This window comes from Peromyscus maniculatus, chromosome 7 (genome assembly GCF_049852395.1).
Source record: "Peromyscus maniculatus bairdii isolate BWxNUB_F1_BW_parent chromosome 7, HU_Pman_BW_mat_3.1, whole genome shotgun sequence".
Lineage (NCBI taxonomy): Eukaryota > Metazoa > Chordata > Mammalia > Rodentia > Cricetidae > Peromyscus > Peromyscus maniculatus.
Window position 1 is genome coordinate 21,957,432 of NC_134858.1, and position 21,896 is coordinate 21,979,327.

The window sequence follows — 21,896 nt, forward strand, 5'->3', positions numbered from 1 at the left end:
GCTACAGAAATAACCTGGTCCAGAGCACTGGCTTCTGCTGGAGTAACCAAGGTTCCATCAAAATCCAAGACTTGGATGAGAGTGGCAGGTGGAGCCTGGCAGCTGAATCTGTAGATCTCAGAATGATGCAATACATCCAACTGGAGGGTGAATAAAATGTGTCTAGGCAAGGAAACTGTGCAAGACTCAGACTGTGCATAAGGGACCCAGGAGTTCAGCTAGGGAAGTGAGAGAAAATAGAAAGCTGTGTGAATATGCTGAAGACTAACTCATTAGCCCATCATAAGTTGATGAACAGTCATGCAACCCAGCTGTGTGAAGAATGGAGCTTCCAGGCTTTGTGATTTGGGATGGTATCCCTGCATTCCCCTACATAGCCTTGCCTATGCCCTGTGCCTCTTCTCATCTGCCAGGACTCTCAGCCTCACATTCTGGCCCCTGCATCTGCCTCTGGCCTCTCGCTTGTCATCAGTCTCTGATAATATGGTTGGTTTGTTTTAGCTGTTTGATTTTGAGCCTTCTGAATGAGCTAGAAATATCAGAGTCTGAGGTGAGATGGCCTGTCCATGAGAATCCCTCAGGTACCACCTTCCAGACCAGAAGACAAGTTCCTACTGCCCTAGTTTTATCAATTACATGCTTCATCAGGAAGAATGCTATCTTTTTAACTTGTTTTACAGCAATTACAGTTGTCCCTCCTTATCTGTGGATTCTGCATCCACATTCAAACACCAAAAATTAATAACAAAAATGTCTGTTCTGAATTCATACAGGCTTGTTTTCTTGTCATTTTTCTTCAAGAAATATAGTGTAACAGTCACATACAGAATTTGCATTGACCTTCATAAGTAATCCAGGGATGAGTTAAGGCACATGGGAGGATGGGCAAGGGATATGTGCTAAGATTACACGGTTTTAGAATAGATTTGAGTACAGGTGGAATGTGGCAGGCAAAAGGCTGAAACCAATTCCATGTGAGCTGTGAAGGACAGAGTCATTTGACTTCTACTAGATTGTAGAGATTTGGATCTGATTTATCCAAATGTTAGTTTTTTATTATCTCAAGAGTCTAGAGCTTAAATAGCAATTTAAATGTTAATCCCAGTTCTTGGTACAGAGCAGACACTTCGTTTGTTTATTCAGCAAATATTAATTACTCCATAGACTCAAGGCACAATAGTTTTTCAGATGATTTCTAACAGCTGTGGCTTGATGCATTGTGGGAATTCAAATGGAAGCTCAGAATTTAATTGTTTCAAAGCTTCCAATCCACCTCATTTGTGGCTAATAAGGACATCCTCTTGTGGGCCAAGAAAGAGGCACAGGGGCCTCTGTTGAGGTGCATATGGAACGTTGGTACTTCTGTTGCTGGTGAATCTAGTGTTTCCTGGCAACCAGAAACTGAATCTCATAGCATATGAATCTCATGGAGCATAGCTCCATGCTCCAAGTCCTTACTGACATGAGAACAATAAGGGAATGAGAAATTAACACAGCCACTAAAGCCTGGCCTGTGGCTCCCAGCACTGCTGATTACACACTCCAGACCAAGTGACTAATCGTTCCTGCACAGACCGGAAATGTACCTCCAGTCAGTGAACATGTCCTATAGACTAAACTAAGAAACACATTGTAAATGATTATCTGGAGTAGGTTGAATAGCTTTCCTGCCTGGTCCCCATGGGAAGAAGCACATGTTTAATTCTGCCACCTGTGAAGATGGTGTTGTCACTGAAGAAGATCCAGCAGATGGACAGTCTGAGAAGCAATTCTCATAACGTAGGACAGGACCTAGTGCAGACATCCCATTCTGAGACTTGGCTCTCAGGGTTCAGTTCTGGTCCTGGTTATCAGTCTTCCTCTGCTCAGTGCCCTCCTCGTGTGTCTGGACAGCCAGGGTTGCTCCTCCCAAAGTGCACTTTGCTCACTCCGTCTGTGAATTCTTTGCTTGGCTATATTCCAGGGTTTCAAATTTGGCTCACCTCGTGAGTTTATATTTTTAGAATGTAGGTTCTGACCAACCATGGCTATCTCACCACAAGTCCCTTATTGGGGATCCTGTAACAGTTTGTTCATAGGCATTTCCCTGAAAACATTAGTTTGTAATCTCTGCCCCCACCATTTGACTGCAGACTCTGGTTTAGACTCCCCTATACCCATCCCCAAAGCTGTAAGCCAACTGAATCATGCCTGCAGCTACACCACTTCTGAGACAGCTTTCCCTTTTTGTTCTAAGCATCATTTCTATAAAACCCTGTATCAGCCAAGTCTCCCCTCAAGGTGACTACCTCCCCTGGTTCAATCCTCAAAAGTTCATGGAATGACTCTTAGTCCACAACTACTCTAGATAGCCTGACCCACAGCTCTGCTACACTGCGGAGGCCCAGCCCTCCATTCTTTATGCAGAAGGTCGGCCAGTTTGTTTTGCCAGTCCCCAGACAGGCCCAGATATTTCAGAGGTGCTGTTTCCATTTCTGTTCTGGATGTCTGTGAAAGAATTATGAAAAGCCTTCAATAGAATAGTAGTTGAATTAAGTGCCCATTTATGTATGCATCGCTTTATAGTATTTTTTTCTCACAATGTATGAGTATGGAGATGACAGATAACGCAATGTAGAAACCCTCCTCTCGTTCTAGGTGAAAGAGCTGGGAAAGGTGAATATAGAAGACTAGCTGGAGTGACAATGTTCCAATTGTAATGCAAAGGTATCCCAACTGGGTTGTGGGAGGGAAGTCAGTTATTCAAAACAAACAAACAATAAGACAGGCTTTTCAAAACTGCATCATCAGAAGATGGCTTTACAGAAGAATGAAGGTGGCCCTCTGAGAAGGGCATTCTTACCACTGGGCCTCCATGTCAGCCAGAGGGCTACTGACCACTTGGCAGAGCTTCTAAAGCAGTATGGGATGAGAGAGGATGAGGCAAAGTTCTGAGTGCAAGATTCCTAACTGTTCAGTAACTGCCCAGAAGTCCCCAAAGCTTAGCAGAATGGCTGACTATCCAGGTCTAATTAAGCATCTTTAGGGATCAAAGACTTGCAGTCTGTCTTTGTCTCTCTCACTGAAATGTCCATTTGGATATATGGTCGTTTCTGTTCCAATGGAATTAAGAATTCATATTTCTGCTTTTGGTATTTCAGTCAATATAAACAATCCAAGAGGGTTTTACTCGGGGTTCAGTACTTGGTGATATGAACAGTAAAAGCCAGACAGGTCTCAGTAACAGCAAAATCCTTGCTGCATGCTGAGAACTGAGGTTTTATGAATTTATCATTGAACTTTTCTCTGCAATTTCATTTCCTGACTTGGAAGGTAACAGATCTTTTACTCCTTCCTGTTTTTGAAATACCAGTCTTCAACATCACACAAATAACCGCATCCAGAAGAGAAACCATGAAAATGTGAGGGTGCGACAGTTCTCTAACCCTCACTCAGAGCAGATGATGTAGCTGAATCTTTCTGTCACATTTGTGATTACTGTCATACGGAAGCCACACATTGCTCCAGCATCCAAACTATGTAATCAGCATTGACCTAAGTCTTACTCTAACCCAGCTCCAGAGTCAAGGTTTGAATCAGAATGAAGTTGAAGATGGTTTTCAATGTGAAGGTGTAAAGTAAGGCAATGAGGCAATGTCTGTCATCGCTTTATGTCAATCTCTACCCAAGATGTGACAGAAATCCACTAAATGGGCATGCATGGCATGAGTGTTTCCATGAGTAAAGCCACAATGAGAATCCTGGCTGCAGCATTTATAAACCAAGAGACCCACTTGTCTTGGCTGCTTTTCCTTATTTGCAAGACTTAGCAGGTAGACACCACTGACCAAGTTCTGATGGGTAAGTCACCAACATGGAAGGCTTCCCCAGGGATGTTCAGAGCCTGGCATCTGATGACAGAGAACACATTTCTATGTACCGTATATGACAAGCCAGAGAAGATGTTCACCTTCCAACTGGTAAATAAATACACTTTAAGCTTTTGTTTTCCACTTTCCAGGCCTTCTGTGGAAAAGAGGATTCCAATTACATCTGGATAAATTATGGCTTCCAGTTCAGACAATCCTGACACATACAGTCAAGTAGAGTGACTAAATGTTTTAGCTTTCCTGAGATACTTTCCATTGCAAATGAACCTCTCTGCATTTGTCATCTACTATTTATTTATTTAACACGTTTATTAACATTTTCTGTGGGCCATTGTCTTGGGTTTTTATTGCTATGATAAAAGACCATGACCGAAAAAGCAGCTTTGGAAGGAAAGAATTGATGATTTACCTTACACTTCCAGATAACAGTCCATTCGTGAGGGAAACCAGGGCAGGAACTCCAAAAGGGCAGAAATCTGGAGACAAGAACTGATGGGTAGGCCATGGAGGAGTGCTGCTTGCTTCCCGTGGTTTGCTCAGCCTGCCTAGGATCACAAGGACTTAGGCTTATCAGCCCAGAAAGAAGCACAGACCATGATGAGCTGGGCCCTCACACATTAAACATCAATCAAGAAACTGTCTTCTAGTCAATCTGGTGGGAAAATCTCTCAACTAAGGCTCCCTTTTACCAATTACTCTAGCTTCTGTCAGATTGACCTCAAACTAGTCGGCACAGCCATACAGATGCCAACCTCATCAAAGAGATTCAGACTCAGCATCACATTTATGAGCATCCTATTGAAGCTATCCTATGCCCGACCACCCACACATACACCATGTGTCAGTCCTGTGTCAGCTCTGACCGACATGACATCCATCATGGGACCTTGTGATTCACCTTTTCAAAACTGAGCTGCAGTACCCTGAGAATCCCACACAAGTTGCTGACATTGCCACATCAGCCAATTGTGTTGAGTTTCAAGGCCAATTGGTTGTAAGTCAGCAGTCACAACACTGAGAGCACTCTGGCTTTAGGCATCAAAAATTCTACATTCAGGCCATAGACGTGCCTCTGTATGAAACAGTACCTTGTTCCATTGAGGAACTCATATGGTAGAAGAGAACTGACTTCCTTGGTTGTTCTCTTCCCTCTGCATGTACATCATGAAATGAGATAGTGTGTGTGTGTGTGTGTGTGTGTGTGTGTGTGTGTGTGTGTGTGTGTGCGCACACACACACACACACATAGGTAATATATAAGTCAATGCAAAAAATATATTTTAAAAGAAAATACAAATTCAAGTATTGTTTTCAACCCAGTTGTTATGCATCTGACTGGAAATTTGCTTCATATGATCACTAGGGGGCATTTAGTCCTCGACTATATTCTGTGAAGGTCAAGAATGAATGGTATTGGGTGCCATCAGGATGGGGTGGAGGTAGGATCACAGGCAGAGATACTGCTAAACTTAGATGACAGGACAACAGATGGATACAGGTAACAGGAAGAATTTGAGCAGCGTGTGCAAAGGTAGTGACCCATCTTATGACACTGAATCCAGCACTAAACTAAACCTTTCCACCATCATAACCTTAGTCAACCACCAAGTTAGTCTCAGACAGATTTTATTTTTATCATTATTCTGGTAATAAGAAAACCAAAGTCAGAGAGGTTCTTGCCTACAATATGCCTCACTTGTGCATGGACCAAAGCCTTTGGATTCAGTCAGGCTCTACCATTTGACTTACCTGTGTGGGAGGTGCTACTCCTGTGACCGCGTTTCCTCAAGTCCTGATACCATAACTCTCCAAATCCTCATGTTACCCGTGTGTGTGTGTGTGTGTGTGTGTGTGTGTGTGTGTGTGTGTGTGTAAATACCATGAAAAATTTGCCAGCAGCTAAGTGTGTTCATAGTTGTATTAGATGAGGCAGGATTAAACATGATTGGATACGACTGTCTCGTGCTTTATTATCCCTGGAAGCATCATTACTTCAGGTTACTTAATCTGGTATACAATGGGCAATTAAGAAATGTTGTATGAACTCATAAATAAGTAAATAAATAAAATAAACTCTTAGGGCAAGCCCAGAAATCAATAGTACTGGAATTCCTCTACCTGGAAGTTTCCTGAAGGCAACATCTAAATCCTCAGATGGGGAGGACCTGTGCAGACTATTTGTTCAGTATCTGCCCATCGAACCCAGAGGAAAAGAAACCTTGATCTATTGGCAGAACTGTTTACACCTGCAAATCCAATCTCCAGCTCTAAAGCAAGTTCAGCCCAAGGTTACACTGACTTCCCAGCACTTCTGAAGACCAGCTTGCTTATCACTGACATGGCAAACAAGTCAATGATTATACCTTTAGTCACTGAGTGCACCCAGTGGAGCAGATCTGAGCCCCAAGCCTATTCGGAGCTAAGATTCACAAGTCTGCAAAGTGCTGCTAGCTTATACAACAAGCTGACCCCCACTACAGTCCCAGTAGACAGAAAATGAACTGCTGAAAATGTGTCTTTTGGTGTCACCATTGTACTTGCTCACCTACCATGCAAACAGTGGACCATTTATACCTGTCACTGTCAACTTTTCTGGAGCCGAGCTCTGAGTGCCCTCACCGAAGGCTTTATGTGAGGGAAAAAGAACGTGAAAGAGATTTAATATGGAAAGATAACATTGAGTTTCAGTACTGAGAACCTGAGTTCTCTTGTTCAGGTGTCCTCCTCTTTTGACTTGACTGTGAAAGACCATTAGAGTGTAAATATAATTGAAAAACTTTCTGTATCAAAAAGAGAAAGTAGGAAGCCAGGTTAGAGGACACTGGCTTCTAATCTCAGCTATTTGGGAAACTAGGAAGGAGGTTGGCAAGTTCAAGACCAATCTGAGTCCAGTTTGAGCAACTCAGTGATTCTCTATCTCAAAATTAAGAGGAAAAATGAGGACTGTGAATGTGCTCACCACTAGAATGCTTATTGGCAAGATCAAGGCCGTAAATGCACTCCAAACAAATAAAAAAACAAAACAAAACAAAACAAAAAAAAAAAAAAACAGGAGATGTAGCTAGAGTTTTCCTGCCTGGCTCCAGTCAGGACAAATCTCTGTCACCCGCCAGTCCCACAGCCGCTCAGACCCAACCAAGTAAACCCAGAGACTTTTATTGCTTGCAAACTGTATGGCTGTGGCAGGCTTCTTGCTAACTGTTCTTATCTCTTAAATTAACCCATTTCTATAAATCTATACCTTGCCACATGGCTCATGGCTTACAAGCATCTTCACATGCTGATTGTCATGGTGGTGGCTGGCAGTCTCTAGTCTCTGTCTCAGCCTTCCACTTCCCAGAATTCTTCTCCTCCTTTTCCTGCCTATACTTCCTCCTGCCTGGCTACTGGCCAATCAGTGTTTTATTTATTAACCAATCAAAGTAACACATTTGACACACAGAATATCCCACAGAACTAGAAGAGGATGAGAAAGATGAAGTTCAAACCTTCCCTGATGGAGAGGAAACATCATAAGCAATGTAACTTTCCCTTTCTTATTCACCTGAGATTGGAAGAGACAGATCAGTAGAGATCAAAGACCTTCAAGGCAGGAGTAGAAAAAAAATCACTCCTCTAGTTCTCCATACAGTTTGAGAAAAAAATGCTGGGTATGTACAGAATCAAATAATTTTCATGAAAGAAAATTGCTCAAAGTATCAAAATGCTTCACTCTATAAAACTGATTTCCTGAAAGAAATGGGAAAGTCTTGGAAACTCATCTATATTCTCAGCAGACTTGAATGGACACTGCATTAAAAAGAGGGCATGGATGGGTTCAGAAAAATATTGTTTTAACATGAAAATACCATTACTTCAAAAATCTAGAGTGAAAAGATAACTCGATAGGTAAGACAGAAGAGGATTTAATAAATTCTTATAAAAGTCACAGCAAAGGAGGGAAAGCTAAATATGATGGATACAGGCAGAAAAGAGATGCAGAAGATATAGGAGGTCCACACAATCACCTAGTCATGGCAGAGGTCAGAGGAAAAATGGCAGGAAACCATAACAGAAGTAGATTTACCTGACTCTTAAAGTTGTATCTTTTAATATTAAAAAAATGTCAAGAAGATTCACAGTGAAAGAAGACCAAATCCAATAACTTGGTGTCTAAGTCTCAGAAACATTAAAGGAAAGAATAAAACACCAAATATCTAGCTATAAAAATGAGCAGCTGCAAAGACAAAGAAAACATGGGAAGCAAGGCTGTTCTGCACATTGGTGTTTGTAATACACCTCTGCAGGGTATAAACAGAACACATTGCTGCTCCCTGGCCCAGGTTCAGCGGCTGTGCAGGTACAGGCGAATTCCCTCCACCACAGAGGGCTCAGATCCTGCCTTAAACTTCCTAAGTAAAGCTGACAAGGCTGTAGCCAAAAATTAAGCAAAACAGAGGCATGGTCTTGAAAAAGCATAATTAATAGCTAAATAATTCTTGGTTTATGACACTTTAATACACCTGCCAAAAGTGATTGCTCAGAAGGTATGTTAAAATTTATTAAGAATCTGAGGAGTGTTGTTCATAAATTATTTCAGCAAAACTCAGGGGCTTGGGAAGGAATGAAAAGTAAATAATTTGCAAGTTGGGTAACTTCAAAGAAATATATAAAGTGGGTCACTGTCATATAAATCACCTTTGTCAAGTGGGAAAAATGTTAAATAAAAGATACCACTTCGGAAAGAAAATATTAAATACAGCAAGTGATAAAGTGTTTCAGAAGACTAAAGTCATACTTTGGCATCATCTAGTCAAGGGTTGATGTGGTTCCTCTGCCCCACCATCTCCATACCCATAAACAGGAGGACGAGGTACCCAGGACAGCACTGTCTCTAACAGCTGCAAGCCATGTGTCTACTGAAGTGCATGGAACAGATAGCTGGATGCCTGGGGAGGTGACTCTGGCTAAAGCCCTTGCTTGTAAGCTTCAGAAATCATGTAAAAACCAGGAAAGATTTAGCAGCCACCTGTAATCCCAGCAGTTTAGAGGTGGAGACATAGGATAAGCTGAGAGCTTTAAGTTCAGTGGGACACTGCCTCAGTTTGAAGAAATAAAAGGAGAATAATCAAAGAATACATACAACATCAACCTTGGGCTTCCACACATACACACAAGTGCATGCACGCACAGAGAGAGAGAGAGAGAGAGAGAGAGAGAGAGAGAGAGAGAGAGAGAGAGAGAGAGAGAAAAGAAGAAGAAGAAGAAGAAGAAGAAGAAGAAGAAGAAGAAGAAGAAGAAGAAGCAGAAGAAAAGAAGAAGAAGAAGAAGAAGAAGAAGAAGAAGAAGAAGAAGAAGAAGAAGAAGAGAGAACCTTGAGCAATACTATGCTACAATAAAACCCTATAATCATTCAACAACATTTATGACCTTTATTATAAACCAAATAGGCAAGAGTCTATAATTGAGACATGTGTTGAATGTGTCCCCCAAACGTTAATATGTAAACTTGGTCTCCAGAGTGGTGATGTTGTAGTGGCTGAGCCTTAATGAAGTAGGACCTTGTGGCAGGCAGTTAAGCTACAATAGCTTAATTATAGTGTTAACTGGAAAAAATTGTTGGAGAGAATAGGTCCCATGGCCTGGCTCATAAATCATGCTTGCTTATTTTCTTACCATACAATCTCTCCTCTTATCAATGTTCCCATAACAATGGTGTCTGCCAACTTGTAATGTAGCCAGGAGTCCTCACCAGAGTCAAGCAGATGCAGATCATATATCATGCTCCTGAATCACCAAAGCTTTGGGTAAATGAATCGCTTTATGCATTACCCAGGATCAGGTACTTTGCTACAGCAATCAAAGCAGGCAAAAACATGAAGTATAGAGAATATACAAGGTTTGCTGGAGACATGGCATGGTTGGTAAAGTGCTTGCTTCACAAGCATGAGGACGTGAGTTGGGATCTCCAGCACCCACGTGAAACCCCAGTGCTGGAAGGAAGGAGAATGCAGACAGGCAGGCCAAAAACTCTAAGCATTTGTCACACACAGTACTGGAACACATTGATAAAAGGTAGTTCCCGTCTTTGTGGGGACACTGAAAATACTCATTTCCATCCTTCAGCAATGGGAAGAATGGATTCCCGGGTTAATTATCAATTCTGCAATATCGCTGGATATCTACTACTACTTTGATTCACTCTCTCCCATCTAGGGATGGTGTTATTGGAATTAGATGCATGTATGCATATAGTAGGTGTTTTGCAGATCTTTTGTAGGTAGGTCTACAATTAAAAAAAAACAGCTAAAATTCCATTAAGCCCAATAGAGTGTCACTTTAATAACTTTCAATGTGTCTTAATACTAGAAGGCAGGTAGCTACTAAATAGATCAGAGGAAGTGTGTTCTGCTATTACAGTCCAAATGGCAGAGCAAGGAAAGTAACTTAGGTCAGATTTCATTTGAAATAGGTTTGCTTTGCAATGGTTTCATCCATAAACCTGATAACAAGGCACCCTTATTTGGGTGCCAGGAAGATCAAATAAGAAGATATATGTCAAGTGCCAGGAAGTCTCTCGTTCAACATACTGTGCTGTAAGAAAAACGCCACAGTTATGTGGCTGCTAAAACATTCATTCTGATACCTCAGTTGGACATGTGTGATTTTTACTGTCTTCTTTGTGTTGGCATATCTGTGTTAATTTGAATGTATTGGCTCCCATAATCTCAGAGGCAGTGGCACTATCAGGAAGTGTGGCTTTGCTGTAGTGGGTATGGCCTTGTTGGAGGAAGTATGTCACTGTGGAGGTGGGATTTGAGGTCTTTTGTTTAAGCTTTGCTCAGTGTCTCCTTCCTGTTGCCTGCAAGATGTAGGACTCTCAGTTACTACTCCAGCACCATATTTGCGTGCACATAACCATGCTCCTCAGCATGATGATAATGAACTGAACCTCTGAAACTGCAAGTGAGTCAGCCTAATTAAATATTTTCTTTGTAAAAGTTGCTGTGGTCATGGTGTCTCTTCACAGCGATAAAAAATGAAACTAAGACAATATCTCATCCTTTTTGGTAGCGTGTATTGATGGAATTTTTATTATTAAGAGAGATCCCTCAAGATGATCTCATCAGCTTCTTCAAATCTAATTGCCACAGCAAACACAACACCTTGAATGACAGTTCTTAGCCCAGCCTCATTGCTGGTTAGTACTTTAACCCAGGCCTTTGGATTGTTAGCTCAAGTAGGCCATCTGCACAACCCTGAACTCTTGACTTCCTGTTTCATTTCTTGACACCCTATCTTGGAGGCATTGCCATCTCTTACAGACTAAATGTCTGCCCTGACCCTTTCTTCCCAGAACCTGAGTGAGAGACACATCTATTTCTTTTTTGTGGGAATGGAGAAGTCCAGCCTTCCCCCATCTCTTCATTCCTATCAGATTGATACAAAGTTGTACTCTCCCTGTTATGGTGAGCACAGGGATAAGCAGGCAGCCTTACCTCCTACACAGCTTTAGACATGGTAAACAGCAGTTCACCTTGACCTCTGGTAATCTTTTTATGGTATGTCAACAAATGTGGGGGAGCAAGTTCACATAAGTACCAGAAAAGTGAAAGTGTGCAAGACCTTATGAAGAATAGCACTACAGGCAATGAAGAGTGTCCTTTCTTGGATTTTTCAATTGTATCCACAACACATACAGTGACCATCCCAAAGAAATAGTATATCTAGAGTCTCTGGGTGGGATAATGGAAGTGGCTTTTGGTGACCCACCTCCTTTTTACACTAGGGTTGAAATGAATGTGTTGCAATGTTCAATGAGTGCAGTACTGGAGAGATCTCCAGGGGCCTCCCATTATCAGATATTAAAGGGCCCAACCCTACAGTCTCTCCAGACAGAGTAACTGTTAAGTGCTGATGAATGCTGGGGTATATCGTTTGAAGCCCACACAATGTCCCAATCAGACTAGGGTTAGCTTATAATTTATGATTCAAACCATGACACTTTGAGGACATAAAGGTCAGTTTACATAACTATTTGGTAAATATCCATACAAGGATCATCCTAAACAAACCATACTATGAAGTTAACTAAGTCATAACCCAAACTTGGAGAAGTACTTTTCAAAGGCCTCCAACACACACAATGCCTTGTAGCAATGATCATAGTTAACAGACAAGAATTGTTTATGAGGGATCATGGACTTCCCTGACAGCCTAACCTGTTTGGAACATATGGAGCAGGGAGATAACTACAGAAAAACCTTACAGAAAGAGCCCACACTGGTGTCTCAGCACTGTATGAATCCATCAACCCCTGCAGCTCCTTCCATAGGCTGAGCAAGGGTACTCTGTGGCTCCACTGACTTTACATACCATACCACCTGCCCAAGGCCTCCTTCACCCTTTCCTGAACCATAGGTACCTCTCTCACCATCCTTCCTGACAGTGCAGTCCACAAGGACTATATTCAGGACATACACACTTGGTCCCCATCCTAGCCCTCTATTGTATCAGTATCAGTCAGCTCCACGAATGCACCTTCTGAGCAAAATCAACAGCTTTTACTTCATTCTCCAAGTTGATCTACAATGTTTAAAAGATAAGTTCTCTAGGACCAAATTGATTGTTCATGCCCTACTACCAGAACACCATTTGCTGAGTGGGAGGTGTCAGTATGATACATGGAAGAACCCCTTGATGTATTAGCCCCTGGCAGGGAGCTATTTGTCTAGCTCAAAGCAGCATTTCTCTAACAAAACTAAATTTCCCCATTAGAGCCAAAACAATCTTTTCCAGGCTAATAACGTTACCTCCTTGGGCTTTCTTGATGCCATTCATAGGAAGATTGCTTTTGAAGTAGCAGGTTATCCAGACATACAACCTTTCTGGTGAGCAGAGGACAAGGTCAAGGCCTCTGACTTGACAGTTAGCACGGAAGTGATTCTCTAAGTGGGAAATGACAAGCACATTGGAAGTAAGGTATAGGTTATGTGTAGCCTCCAAAATAGCAAAGATTAGCCCTGTGGTTCTCCCATTCAGTTCCATCTCCCTCTTCTCTCTAGTGCCAGTGTCTGCCCTACTTCCCTTTCATGATGCCCAAGGTCCTGGTATATCCAGAAACTCTGGTCTCCATCTGCAAATCTAGAACAGAGAACTGGAATATTGCCTGATATACATTATGATTCGTATAAGTGCTAGATTTATCCTGGATTTCTGACAAGGATGGAGACTTGTGGGATATCCTAAGAACTTCCTTCCATCTCTGTAACCTGGCAGGGAGACTTAGGATTTAATATGGCAACCCAAGGGACCACATTCTGCCATGCATAGGAGCAAGTGAGTGAGACAGTCTGACTCCACCCAACTCATTGCTCAGTGTGCTCCACTCCCACAGCCTTAGAAGCTTCTCAACATTCTATTTTTACTAGATTGTGTGTGTGCATGTGTGTGTGAGCATGTGTGTGTGTGTTCTATGCCAGAGGTTGACATCATCATTCTCCATATAACATTTTTAAAACATTTTATTAATTCATTGAGAATTTCACAAAATGTACTTTGAACATATTTACTTCCCTCCCCCAACCCCACCCATAACCTTTACCCTCCCCTTCCTTCCAACCCAACCTTGAGATTTCTTTTTATTGGCCCCACTGAGCCTGGTTGGTCTTGTCCAGTTCATCTTAGGAGTGGAGCCTGCCCTGGCATGTAGAAGACCTACAGAAGTTGTATCTTTAAAGAAAGCAGACCTTCTGCCTCCTGCAAACTATCAAATATCAATAGCTCCTCAAATAGTGGTGGGATTTCATGCCCCCATCCCCTTTGCATGCTGGAATTCTGTCTAGCTTGAATTTGCAAAGATTTTGTATAGACTGTCACAATGAGTGAACATATGCAACTGTGTCTAGAAAAACACCGTCCCCTTGAAGTTACCCAGCATCTCTGGCTCTTGCAATCTTTCTTTCGCCTCTTCTGAAATCTAGTCAGTAGGGGTGAAGCATCCAAGTTAGTACCAACTCAGTTTCTCCATGCTCTGTGACTCAAGAGTGTAACGTCTTTAGCCGTAGGGTAAGCCTATACTATACAGGTTTAGCAAGAAATTTTGTCTCAAAAAAAATTTAGGATGTTACTGTCGTTTGCTAACCAGTGAACTCCAGGGATCTCTCTACCTATCCAGAGTTAAGATGATAGACATGTACAACTGTGACTAGCTTTCACCTGTGTGCTAGGAGTCATAACTCAGGTCCTCATAGTGTCACAAAAAGCGCTTAACCCACTGAGTCATATCCCCATCCTCCATTCATCTATTTTGTTACATTAATGCATGTGTGTATCTTTGTATGTATATTATGTATTGCATGTGTATATTTGCTTACAAATATGTCACAGCACATGTGTAGAGAGCATGGACAATTTGTTAGAGTCAGCTCTCTTCTTCCACCATGTGGGTCACAGAAATCCAAGTCAGGTTCCCAGGCTTGGCAGTAAATGCCTTCACCCACTGAAGCATCTTTCACTTCCCATCAATTCACTTTGAAGTGAAATATTTTATTCTCTTGTGTGAAAGTATCACACTTATTTAGCCACTTCTGATGAGCAAAACAAACAAGTTGTACAATATGTTGACTGTAGTAAATAACAAACTAACACACACACAACATAACACTACATATTTGTTATTTCATGTATATGCTTATAAACTATTTTCCAAAGCACAAGCAGGATATACACTATAATCAAAGTTATATTTGTCTGGAACTGCATTTGGCTATAAAGAAAAATATGTGAGTAAAGTCTAAAAGTTTAGAAAGGAAATCAAGAAAGAGCCATGAAACAAAATACATAGCTTTTTTTTCTAGTTTTAACTCTGTTATGGCTTCCACCAGCTGTGGTAACTATGTGAATTTAACTCTCCACATATTGCAGTAGCCAGAACCATTTTGGCATTCCTAAAGAATCCAGCATGCGTTATCCCTTTGATGCAGTGGCTGTAAACCTGGGCTTCCTTTTTAATTCTACGGCCAGTCACTGCAATGGAACTAGCCATAGCTAGTCATGTAGTACATTTCTTGTATTGACCAACTTAGGAAATGTAATTTTTAAAAATAATTGTTCTGGAGAGAGGAACTTTGTAACCTGAAACAGTTTCCTGTTTCCTTTTGTTTAAAACTACGATCTCATAGGTCTTGGAGTGGTGGGGCGTACCTTTAACCCCAACACTCCAGTGGTGGAGGCAGGAAGAGCTACATATTGAATTCCAGGCCAGCCAGATATACTCAATAAGAATCCCTCTTTTAAAAAAAATAATGAAGTAACCAAAAAACCCAAACCATAAAGAACTATATTATTCTATTGAGAATGTAAAACCCATGTGAACCTTGCTGCTTCCCAATGGCCACTCTAACTGGATAGAAGTTCATTGAGATGTGTGGACTTTGGATCTGCCTAATTTCAGCGTGTAATGTCTTTTATTTGCAAATTCTTTACAATAAAGTTTTAGTTATTAGATAAATAAATGAAATGGAAAACAATAACATGATATATGAATCACCTTGCTATACATAAAGTATGCTTTTAAAACCTAAAATAAAATAAAACTGTGAAAATTTCAGGACAACAGGTAAATCTGGAAAGAATTATATAAAGTGAGCTGAGCCAGACACAAAAAGACACATATCATAGATTCTTCTCCCTGCTGGGAAGCATGGCCTTTAATAAGATCTGATTATGTGTGCAGGTCTGAATGTGGGCATTGGCTATGAAAAACATAAAGGAGTCCTCGTGAGAGGAAATAAAAGCTGTTTAGGGAGCCAATTGCCAGGTGAGCAATTGAACACATGGACACAACAGTGGGAAGCAGATATCTGGGGAAGGTCACAAGTGGGGTCAGGGAAATGCAGAAGCTGGGAGGAGGGGACTCAACAACAACACACTTAAAATGTCATAATGAACCTAAGATTTCGTGTGCTGGTGGACAGTAAAAAAACGTTTTGATGATATTTGCCTTGGAATGGGGAGTTGATTAAAATGGAAAGGCAACTGAAAAGGATATGGTCTGCATTGTTCCAGTTATCACATAGAATTAATTTCTATGTTAATCAACAAATGGTGTTAGTTTTGAGCTTGGCATGCACAGACAGTATCAGTGAAAGGATTATGAATGTGAGCATATATATTTATTTATGGCGCTTGGGTCTTTGATGCTTCAACTCCTGAGTTTTTTACTTTATGGTGGTGTGAAAGAACATGCACTCAGTATGATTTTGTGTGTGTTTGTGTGGTGCTGAGGATAATACCCATGGCTCTGTCAAGGGTAAGCAAGCACTTGACACTGAGCCAAACTCCCAGCTCTATAAATGGTGCTTTGAATTTTGAATATGGAATTTTTTTCCTGGGCTAGCAATGTGCAGTTTGATTTTCTTTTGTGATGCTGGGAACAGGGAGGATGGTGCTCAGTGAGCCACACTGTCATGAAAGGAAGCAGTTGTTTGCTATGATTTTCAAAAGATCGCATATGCTATTTAATACTTTCTCATAAAATAGATTTATATATTAGATAATTGTGTCTAAGTGTGACTTAATGTGAGTATTCTAAACACAGCTAAAGTTGGATAGGCTACTATGATGATTGATGTCTCAGATATACTAAATACACACATAAAGTGATATTTTCAACTTTAAAGGAGTTTGTTAATACACGATTCCATTGAAAGCCCACTCACTGCACAAGTCTGCTCACATTGTGGAGAATCCCCTTCACCCAAAATCAACTGACAATGGATGCTAATCACGTCGATAGAAATACTTGCCTTCAATGTCTCAGACTCAGGTTTGGCCAAGCAGCAGAGTTTCCGAATCTAGCTACCCAGAACACAGAATTTAATCTGTACTTGAGATTCTTACATTCTTGGGCTGCAATCCTAATCTGGCCCACTCCTAAAATGATCTCGCCTGGATTGCTTTGGCCGATTTGGTTTTGATTTCTGGCTTCCTCTGGATTCCTTTGGGCCCATGCTCTTTCCCCACAATCCTTACAATATAGCTCACCTTGAGTCTAGGTGAGGCAGCCCCTCTGTTTATTCTGTGCTATGGATATCAAGCAGATAAAATGCTCCATTTGAAGAGAGCATAAAAAACATCATCTGAGGGACTTGGCATTTTAAGTGAGTGGCATCCCTGCTCTTCTTTTTATTAATTATACATCATTCAGCAAAACTTTAATATTACCATCTTATGAAATTTGTCAAAGGAAAAAGAGAGAGATAACCCATAATCATACTACCTAAAATAACCACTGTGAACATTTTAGTGCACCTCATTTCTGTCCCTATGTGTGTAATTTTGCAAAGTTGTAGTCACACCCAATACACAATTTTATCATGTTTTCCCACTTAAATATTATACTATGAGTATTTTTAATGTCACTACCAAGTCTTCATCACTTTACCTTTGATAGCTGCACAATAGTTCACCAAATTGAAGAGTTTACTTACCTATCTTATTATCTTTAAACACTTCTTTTCACAACTTGTGACTGTGGTGTTCTTTTATATAACCTAACCTCTCACATGAAGTTAAAATTACTTGCCAAAGAAGAAGAATTTTTGTTTGCATCAATTTACTCCACTGCTCATGTAAGGGGTCAAGCTTCCCCGGGTAGGGGTGGGGAAGGGAGTAAGGAAGGGTCCAGAAAAACACTTTCCAGCCTGTACCATCCATCCTGGGAAGCACCTGGTCCTCTACCTGCTCTGTTTCAAGCTATTCTATTTCTTGCAGACAGAACAGCTGATAACCCTGTGGGTCCTGTTTGTCTTCACCATTGTGGGAAACTCTGTTGTGCTGTTCTCCACTTGGAGAAGGAAAAGAAAGTCCCGAATGACCTTCTTTGTGACTCAATTGGCCATCACGGGTAAGTGACTATACCATCAGGAGAGAAGAAAGCTGTATGCAAAATTCCTGAAGCATTAGCAAGTCTGATCATTTCTACAGGGATATAAAGGCCATGTTGGAACATTTCCTCTAACAAGTTTAGCACATTTACATATCCATAAGATTCCATCATAAAAATTCCCATGTTAGCAACATGAAAATGCTACCTTCAGTGTCGCCACAGAAGATCTGTAGGGCTTCAACCTTCCTATACACAACAGCCTCCAGGTCGTTTGATTTTATCATCCTATTTTTAAGAGCATGAGGAATATATTCTTCCCAGAAAATCAACCACAATAGTCTACGTTTGATGATAAAATGTGACATCTCTAGTCCTGTGCAGATTAAAGTCTATGGACATTGCTTTCAAAATACAAGTGATGTGGAAAACCTCTGCTGGAGGGAGCATGAAAATAAGTTGATATCCCTGGGTGTTGGGAATGTCCAGTTCAAAAGGTGTGAACACAGCACATCTGGAAGGGGAAAGGAGAAATATGCCAAGGGAGAAACTGCACTTTAAAGGAAGGTCCCAGGCCGAGGTCACAGTGGTAGAGGGCCTGTTCAAAAGGGACAGGAAGGGGCGAGGAGGGAGGGAGCACTGTTCCACAGGCCAGAGAGAGATGAGCCAAATGAGGCTCACCAAGAGTCCATGCAGAACCTGGCATGGGGCCCAAGGGTATGCTAGCAAGATGGATGCCACAGCAGTTTAACTGGGGTTAAATTATAGGGAAAATGTAAAAGAAAAAAGGGTTGTAATGTGCTACAGGAAAGATGGTAATTGTCCACAGGGGCTGCTCATCTCATCTCAACATGTGCAATTTACTGCCTCAGCTTCAACAGTGGCTCGGACTTCTTGGGAATTTAGTTTTGAGCCACAGTATGAGAAATCAAATACTATATTTTTTCTATTAAAGAAAATTGGTGTACATTGTATTTCTTTAATAATGTTTCAATTATTTTTTTAAAATTCTTGCAATGTATTTTAATCATATTCACTCCCCTCCTCCAACTACTCCAACACCTCCCTGCCCCCCCCAACTTTATGTTCTGTCTATCTAACCATATCCTTACTATATGTATACATGTATATATATTATATGCATATGTTACACATATGTATAGAATATATGATATAGATATATAGAGAGATAGGTAACCATCCCTATCATCTCTACCTCTATCACCCCCATCTCTATCATTTCTATCTCCATCTATATCTCTATCACCTCCTTTTCTGCCATCTCCATCTCTAACTCTATCATTCCTTTCTCTGTCTCTTTTTATTTCTCTTTCGCAATCTCTCTTTAAACCCACTGATTCCAGTATGGGTTTGGGCATGCCCTAGAGTGTGGTCAACCTGTTAGGGGGTCACATAGTTGAAGGAAACTAAGACTGTCCTTCCCAGCACCTATCAAATGCCAATAGCCCCACAGTTAGAGATGGGATTTTATACTCACTTTCCTCCTTCCATTCTGGGGTTATTTTTCCAGCCTGCATTTGTGCAGTTCTTACACATGCTGTTACAATCACTGTGAGTTCATATGTGCAACTGCCTTGCTATGTTCAGAAAATACTGCTTTCTTGAAGTCATCCACTACCTGTGTCTCTTACATTTTTCTACCCTCCCCCAACCCCTGAGAAGATCCCTGAGCCTTGAGGTAGGGTGTTGGTTTAGTTAGGGTTTCTATTGCTGAGAAGAGACACCATGACCACAGCAATTTTAATAAAGGAAAACATTTAATTGGGGTAGCTTACATTTTCAGAGGTTCAGTCCATTATCATCATGGACATGGCAGTGTGCAGGCAGACATGGTGCTGGAGAAGTAGCTGAGAGTCCTACATCCTGCAGGCAACAGGAAGTGGTCTCTCTCACTGGGCACAGCTTGGGCATATATGAGCCCCCCAAAGCCTGCATCCACAGTGATACACTTCTTCCAACAAGGTCTCACCTACTGCAACAAAGTCACATCTCCTAATAGTACCACTCCCTATGAGCTTATGGGGGCCAATTACATTCAAACTACAAAATTCCACTCTCTGGCCCCCATAAGCTTGTAACAATATAATGCCAAGTGCATTTAGTCCAACTTCAAGAGTCCCCATAGTCTATCACAGTCTCAACAATGTTTAGTCTATTCTGAGACTCTCTTAACCATAATCCCCTATAAAATAAAAATAAAAAGAACAGATTATATACTTCCAACACATAATGGCACAGGATATACATTACCATTCTAAAACATAGGGAAGGGAGCATCATGAGGAAATGCCTAACCACAAGAAGACAAAAACCAGTTAGACAAACTAAACTCTGCAGCTCCATGCCCGATATCAAATCACTCTTCAGAAATCCAACTCCTTTCAGCTTTATTGACTGCAACACACTTTGGTCTGGTTCCACTCCCTGTTAGCAGCTTCCCTCTGCAGGTATCCCATGGCTCTGGCATCTCCAATGTCTTGGGTTCTCCAAGGTAATCCAGGCTTCAACTTCACAGCTTCACACAATGGTCTCTCTGGGCCTCCATTCAGGGTCACCCTTGACACATGCCTGGCTTCAGTGGCTTTCCTTAGTCACAGAGGAAGATTCCATCACCCCTTTCATGTATCCTTAACTCCAGAACCACGTGACCAGAGTTGCCAAGTTCTGCTGTTTACTAGGGCTGGAACGTGCTCCCCCCCCCAACCCCGCCCCTTCAAATACATCTTCACCAACTTTCTGGTTTTGATGGTTAGACCAGGCTGGCCTCAAATTCAGCAATCCATCAGACTCTGCCTTCCCAGGTCAGACAGGCTGTTCTCCGCAGTACCTGTCGAATGCTCCTTGAGGAGGGATCTTATAAAGTGTTATTTTTTGGTTCTCAGAGATGCTAAGATTGTTCCTTCTTGAGTCATGTAATTCTCCTTCCTCCCACCAGAAGGGCATGTTTCAGTTCAAAGGAAATCACTACATAACTGACCTCTACTGTTGCCTGTGGAGGACTACTTTTATTATGTTAATTAATGTGTGAGGATACCTCTTATTTGTGAGGGGACTATTCCTTGGGCAGGAGATCATGGTCTGAATAAAATGGGGAAGGGGAGCTGAGTACTACCATCCATCTGTTGCTCTCTGCTTCTTGACCATGGATGCAAAGTGACCATTTGCTTCCAGCTTCTGCTGCCTCTACTTCCCTCCCATGAAACCTGGAGCTGTGAATTAAAGAAAGCATCTTCCCTACATTGCTTTTATCTGTGCATTTTATTATGGCAATAGGAAAAGAAATGAAACCCAAAGCCCCCCCCCCCCACACACACACACACTTTATTCTCTAACAACTTACTGTGAATTGTACTACTTGAGTTGTGAAAACCAATGCCACCATTAAAAAGATATGAGAAGTTAAAGGGACCTCTAGTCAAGAAGGTGAGGTATGTGATGGAAGTCTCTCTGTCCAACAGAAGTCCTACTTCTCATTCTTAGTGTCATCCAGCTCATGCTAAAATGCAAAAGACCACAAGAGAGGGTGCTAGAGCTGTCTTTCATTATGTTTCTTGGGCTTGCAATGATGTAATCCACACTAAAGAATTGTGTATTTCATTATAGTATGAAAACTTAAAGGTAGAAAGAATATTGACCTGCCATTTAAATTTTTTTCCACAAATCACAAAGGAATAATTGAAATTTTATCATCTATCACCAAATAGGGAAGATGTATGTCCTATTTTAATTCATAATCTGATTAACCTGGAGTGAATTTATCATGGTGTTGTAGACAATGTTTTTATATTTTAAAACCTTTAAAGGGTCACATCAGAAGTATTTCAAGTGAAGAAAAATTTTGAACAAGTAGAATATTCCATAAGTCTAGGATTGAGGTTCAGGGTCCTAAAATGTGATATATATGGAAGCTATTGAAAGGACTCCACAAACAAGGAGTGATGATCTCTGAGGCTTTGGTAGCAAAGCTGAGAAGACATGAGTAAGGATGGAGGACATAAACAGATGCAGGCATCCTTGAGGAACCCCATTCTTTTTGGTTTTTTTGTTTGTTTTTTTGTTTTTTGTTTGTTTGTTTGTTTTTGGTTTTTTGTTTTTGTTTTTTTGGTTTTTTGAGACGGGGTTTCTCTGTGTAGCTTTTC

General features: G+C 41.2%; 1 protein-coding gene across 1 annotated transcript in view; it reads left to right on the plus strand.

Moving 5' to 3' along the window:
* Npsr1 (neuropeptide S receptor 1) overlaps nucleotides 1-21,896 on the plus strand; it is a 196,218-nt gene that overhangs the window by 16,509 nt on the left and 157,813 nt on the right. The window contains exon 2 of the mRNA XM_016009934.3: nucleotides 17,625-17,757. Within this exon, the coding sequence (XP_015865420.1) occupies nucleotides 17,625-17,757 (133 nt within the window). The remainder of the gene's footprint in view (nucleotides 1-17,624; nucleotides 17,758-21,896) is intronic.